Below are 5,980 nucleotides of genomic sequence, written 5' to 3'. Positions count from 1 at the left end.
AAGGAGCGCTGACCACGCATGGAAACCCCTGAAATGGATGCTCTCTGAATCTCCTAGCGTGGCCGCGCAGCAAATCAGTGCGGTCCGCGCTAGGTCCTCTTGTCCCCACTTCAATGATTTTTGACACTTGAGCAGGTTTCACTCCGTTTCGAGCCAATTTTTGACTTTTGTCATCTTGTCGCTCAAACCTGGAATCAAGCGCACTTTGTAAGCATTCTGGGTCTATTTTATGACAATTCATACATAAAGCATAGGCAAGTATGGGCATAAAACGTGTTAAAATCACAGTTATCAGCGCACTGGTGTCTACAAATCAAAAGACTTGATTACCCCCTTTGATGTAAAACTGGTCGATTGCCTCAACAAGTCGAAGCGTATGAATTTCTTTCAACATAATCTGTCTTGTTTTTAGATTTTGCAGTTTGATAGTTGTTGTTCTTTTTATTTTTGCAGTGATTGCGGTGTATTTGCGGCATCATTTGCCGAGTATTTCATTGAGGGCAAGACGCCTCCTAAAAAATTCAATGCCTATGCACACTGGCGTAGATTTGGTGCTCTCTTGTGGGATTATGCTAGAAAGAAGATGGAACTGAACGCGCAAAGTGATGATGAGATTATTGGTAGACAGAATAAGTCGTGGAAGCAGAAGAAGTAGTTACTTTTGTCGTTGTTGTAGGATGAACTCTATAATTTTGTTTTTGTATTGTGTTCTGTTATGTTGTCATTGTTGTAAGACGGATCAGATTTGTTTGTGTTTGAATTTTATGAATACTTTTAAGAATTGTATGGCAAATCGATATTGGATTGTTGCAGTTTATTTTATTTTAGTATTTTCTCCCTTGATTTTGTATTGTGAATTATAGATATGAAAAATATACGGTAGTTTGTGATACATTGTCTCGTGCAGATACACGCATGATACATACATGATACAGATATGATACACATATGATACACAGTTTTCAAATATGTATTGATGAAGCCACTCTTATTTGCAAATTTCTAAAACTATTAGCATAGTTTTCTAGCTGCTACGACTGTTTTCCATTAGTTAGCTTTGTTAGTACACAAATACAGGCATGAGTAAGAGCCTATACACAGAGATACATAGGTGATACACAAGCGATACATAGATGATACAAATGTGATGCACAAGCGATACATATATGACACAAATATGATACATAGCTGATACAATTTCTTTTTAATCAAACATATGTATAATATAAACTTGCAACACGATTTTAAATGATAGGTCAAATATTTATTTATATCTAAAATTCAAATGACATTCTACAATGATATAGTTCATATATTGCATTCTTCTAATTCTCTATGATATTCAGTAAAGTAAAATAACAAGTAATTCTAAATTTGACATATTTCATCCTCTCCTTGGATTATTTCTACAAGTTTTCCTGTTGTGACCTTCTTCTCCACACTGTCCACATGAAATCGACCTTTTTCGTTCCCTTTCAGATATTGGCTTGCACCTCCCCTTCCTTGGCCTTCCTATTGTTTTAGTCACGTCTGGTGGCAAGACTTTTTCATTTAGAACTTCTGCAGTAATTTCCCATGTGCTTTCATCAGGAACCGGATAAATTGGAATTTCATAGGTCTTCAATAGGTACTTCGAGGTGTAGTACACCGAGCAATACTCAATGTGGTCAATGTATTTGTATTTTAATACTACCCAAGCATGTGCACATGGCAGCTCATCCAACTGAAAGCTTCTACAGCTGTAGGTTCGATCTTTTAGGAACACCATTCTCTGCTTACCCTTGTCAAGTACTGAATATAAGTAACTCGTTGAAGGGGTCACCTACAAAATTTATCAACTATCATTAGTGGTGACAAAGCAGATGCCCTCAAAATACATATACTAGAGAGCCTACAAGATTCAAAATAGCTTAATATCATGTCAAACCAACCAATATTTCAGGAGTGGGGTAGGCATAAATGCTACATTAAATTGAAAGCCTTTGCTTTTGTGCAGGTGGACACTAGTTTAATAGAATCACACAAACGGTTCAAGATATAACAGATCCGTGAATTCGTCATGATTACATATTCTATGCACAAGTATCTACATATTCCAGTCATACCTTCATCTGATGTGACAATTCAAGATTGTCCATCAGCATTGTATCATATTTTTTCCCAAGATCAGTGAATGACTCTACTGCATTCTTTAGGTTTGTAACATTCCACCGTCCAATCAATTTTCTTATGTAGTCTAGCAAAGTCAGTACTGGGAGTTCCCTAGCAGCCTTGAGTGCTGCATTGATCGACTCCGCAATGTTTGAAGTCATCGTCAATGTTCTGTTGACAGTGGAATGTGCTCTGGACCATCTATCATACCCAACATTCATTAAGTAATATTTGAGCCTCTTATCAATTTTCTCTACCTCTGCGATGTGGTAATCAAACTTCTCAACTGTGTATGCTTTGGCCATAGCAAAGAATATGTCTTTGAGCAGCAATCAATTTTTTTTGTAATTTCTTTTTACATTCTTCCATAGATGCCATATGCAGACACAATGAGGTACTTGTGGATACAATGTTGCCGCTGCATTTTCAATGCCTTCATGCCTGTCCGAGACTATGCACATTCCCTCCCTTTCCCCAAATGCATCCTTGAATCTCGCAAAAAACCACTTCCAGGAAGCATTATTCTCTGAATTTACTATGGCATATGCGCGTGGTAGGATATTACCTGCTGGATCTTGTGTTGATGCTATCAATAATGTTCCTCTATATGCCGATTTAAGAAAGGTTCCATCTAAAACAACAACCGGTTTGCAATACTGCCATCCTTTTATAGACGGATATAGTGAAACGAAAACATACATGAACAAGTCTTTCTCTGTTTTTTTCAAACTTACCACCGACATAGGATTTGTAAGAACCAACATATAAAATTAGCTTGGCAGCTTTTCATATGATTCGCTCGGGTTCCCTTTCAGTACTTGAACTGCATATTCTTTCGATCTCCATGCTTGCATATATGTCATCTGAAGACCATACTGCTTGTTCATGTCTCCAATTATGTCATTAGGAGTGTATATTGTTTTGGGTCTTTATACTTGTCTATTAGAAGACTGCCGATGAGTTTTGCAGTAGCTTGACGTTGTGCGTAAGATCTGACTTTCTGGGGGCATGAGTGCACTTTGCTGAATTTCTTGACCTTGAAAACGTTTACTTTTTTTTTTAGGCTCGAAGACTTAAAATACCAATCACAGTTGTTGTTGATGCATACTGGACAGTACCTACGACAAGGATCTAAACTTTTCCATCAATAAACAGAGTGACATGAAATACAATGATATATAGTGATACACACCGCCATCAACAATACTAGATAAAAAAATACAACGACTATACATTACTAGACGGTGACAACCATAACTTAAAAGTGTACAGCCACATACTTACAAGCAACAACTTATTTTCTGCATAATTATGCTTCTAACATCAACTACGATATACATTGAGATACATAATTATACAATAAATATATTGATACCTGCTTTCACTTGATCTATGCACCTTAAATTGAAATTTTTCCTTTACTGCCAAGTGCCTCATGACTTTGATTATTTGCCTTGTCTTTATAAATTTGACCTTCTTCTACATCTATGTGTTGAGGGTCAGTTATTATTGTACTTTCATCAGATTCTGTATCATTCCAGTCTTCTCCATCCCCAAACTCGATCATCTTAGTTGTATCGCCATTGTATCTCTCCTCTACAATTGAGCTTTGTGCACATTCTGAGGAAATCACAGCAGAAATGGAATTGTAGCAGATCATATCCATATCCTTTTCACTCGATGTTATACAAAGGGGATACATTGTAAATTCTGAGCTTTTTTTCAGCTCAAGATATACACATACACCCATACTATTGTGTATCACTATTGGCGGAGAACTGTTTTGGACAGTGTATTTGATTTCAATATCATTCAATGAAGTATCATCGTAAGTTGTTTAGAAATCACGTCTACAAAATCTTCAAAACTTATATTTGGAGTAACTATTACAACATCTGTATTATAATCTACAAAGTTGTTGTCAACATTCCATCGGCCACCATACTGAATAAAAATTGGTAAATTTGCCATTGAAGTAGCTGAAATTAGGTCAAAACTCACTAATTCCTTGAACGATTTTGATTGCAGTTCGTAGTTCCTTCTACACAGAAATTGCAAAAGCTGTATCTACCCAGAAATTGCGAAATAGATCGATTTTGAGTGAAATTTGGAGCTCTTTTTGAGAATTTTTTGAGAGAGAATGCCGTGATTTACAGAGGTAGAGAATGTCGTGATCTGTTAAATTGATACGCTTGAAAAAACAGGGAAGGAAGGAAGATCTTTAGCGTGATTCTCGGATAGAAGAATCCTTCCTTACGTGTATCTCTAATTTTGGGCTACCTTTGGTAAGTGTCTAATTTTGGGCTAGAGATTGATAAGTTTGTATTTAAATAGGCTATTTCTGTACTTTTCCGGAATGAAAATATATCATGTCATATCACTTATTTGTGGGTCCACTTTCACAAGGGTAATTCCGTGTGGGACCCAGCTGTGAAGTGATGGCACGTGCTTGGTGCGTGGAAATGGGTTTGTTATAAAGGTATGGTTACAGTACTGTAAGCATGCATTCCAGAGTCTCTCTTCATTCTTATTTTCTCAGCTTAACATATCCACATACCCCTTTTCTCTATCAATATTTCCTGTATTTACAATTCTACTACGTAATTTCATTCGAGTTAAGTTGTAATCGTATTTGTTTCTTTTACTTCATTCGCTTACTACTCAGTACTTCTTGAGAAAATGATGAAGGATATCTTTGGTCTCTTCTTGTTCTTACTAATTTGCGTCATAGCAAATGGTCGCACAGTGTCAGCGACGACGTTCACACCGTCGTCGCTAGCTCCAACAACGTTAGCAAACCCACAGGACAAAGCCCATGAAATCAGCTTAAAATCAGCTGCAATAGTACTCATTTGTGCCATCATATTCTTAGCATGTCTCTCCATATATATCCGTCGTTGCACCAACCCTACTAGTATTAACATATTTGACGAATTACCAGTTGGTCGTCCTCATCCACCCTACATAATTAGAAGGGGTCTCAATTCTACTATCATAAAAACTTGAGTAGGGACGACTACAATGTTACGGCCTTTAATTTTCTTAGTTATATTATATTTTTTTTTTTGGTTTTCCACCCGGTGTACTCACGTTGGAGCCCGATTAAAAGCGCTCCCTAACAAAGGCGACTCCATACCCAGGCCTCGAACCCGAGACCTCTGGTTAAGAATGAAGGAGTATTTACCGGCTCACCACAACTCTTGTTGGTAGTTATATTATACTTCATGGTAATGTAATGACGTTTACTAATATAATAAATGATTATATTGTAGGGAACTGTTGGACCATTTGGACGATCCATTAATCCAGCATTATTATTCAGGGAGCAGAACCAAGTAGCGGACGAAGGAGCAAGGCGGCAAAACTTTAATCAGTTTGTGCATCTACTAATTGTTTGCTATAGATATTATTGAAGCAGACGCTTCTTTTAATAGCTAGGCTAATTAGACCAGTTAATGTTTGTATGTAGTTTTAATTTGGATTATTGTAATGCTACTAATGGCGCCTCTCAGTACTTTACTAGGAGTACTTTGTTTTGTAATGATATGCATAAGTATATATAAATATTTCTGTATTTAACCTTTCTGTATTTAACCTTTGTTTATATGCATAAGTATATATAAATAGTGGATTTTCTTTCTTCCCGTTAGGGAGAAATTCAAAAATAGCAAGATTTTACAAGTGGTAATTGAAAAATGCCACAATTTCAAAAGTAATCGAAATTTAACCACTTTTCATCTGAAGATAAATTTGAATGAAAATACTGTTCAAAATCCAAAAAATATTCCAGTATAATATACTGGATTTCGAATTTTTTACATGTAAACTT

General features: G+C 36.3%; 1 protein-coding gene and 1 long non-coding RNA gene across 3 annotated transcripts; one reads left to right on the top strand and one right to left on the bottom strand.

Annotated features, from left to right (window-relative positions):
* On the bottom strand, nt 1,385-2,456 carry LOC109215957. Its single transcript, XM_019380084.1, has 2 exons — nt 2,106-2,456; nt 1,385-1,822 (listed from the first exon to the last, which is right to left on the bottom strand). Exons 1-2 carry the CDS (start codon nt 2,454-2,456, stop codon nt 1,385-1,387), a joined length of 789 nt encoding a protein of 262 aa, XP_019235629.1.
* Nucleotides 4,677-5,732, top strand: LOC109222586. Of its 2 annotated transcripts, none has more exons than XR_002067427.1 (2): nt 4,677-5,157; nt 5,424-5,732. It is a non-coding gene; the product is annotated as an uncharacterized LOC109222586 (long non-coding RNA). The 2 variants fall into 2 exon arrangements; XR_002067428.1 differs by having other exon boundaries at nt 4,677-5,327.

This window comes from Nicotiana attenuata, chromosome 2 (assembly GCF_001879085.1).
Source record: "Nicotiana attenuata strain UT chromosome 2, NIATTr2, whole genome shotgun sequence".
Taxonomy (NCBI): Eukaryota; Viridiplantae; Streptophyta; class Magnoliopsida; order Solanales; family Solanaceae; genus Nicotiana; species Nicotiana attenuata.
The sequence above is the reverse complement of the archived record's forward strand: the minus strand, read 5'-3'. Positions and strand labels throughout refer to the sequence as shown.

Excerpts from the sequence above, each read along its gene's own strand:
- LOC109215957 (XM_019380084.1), bottom strand. The coding sequence starts at position 2,456 with ATGGCCAAAGCATACACAGTTGAGAAGTTTGATTACCACATCGCAGAG. Across the intron at positions 1,823-2,105 it reads AATTGTCACATCAGATGAAG|GTGACCCCTTCAACGAGTTA; the intron begins GTATGACTGGAA and ends TAAATTTTGTAG.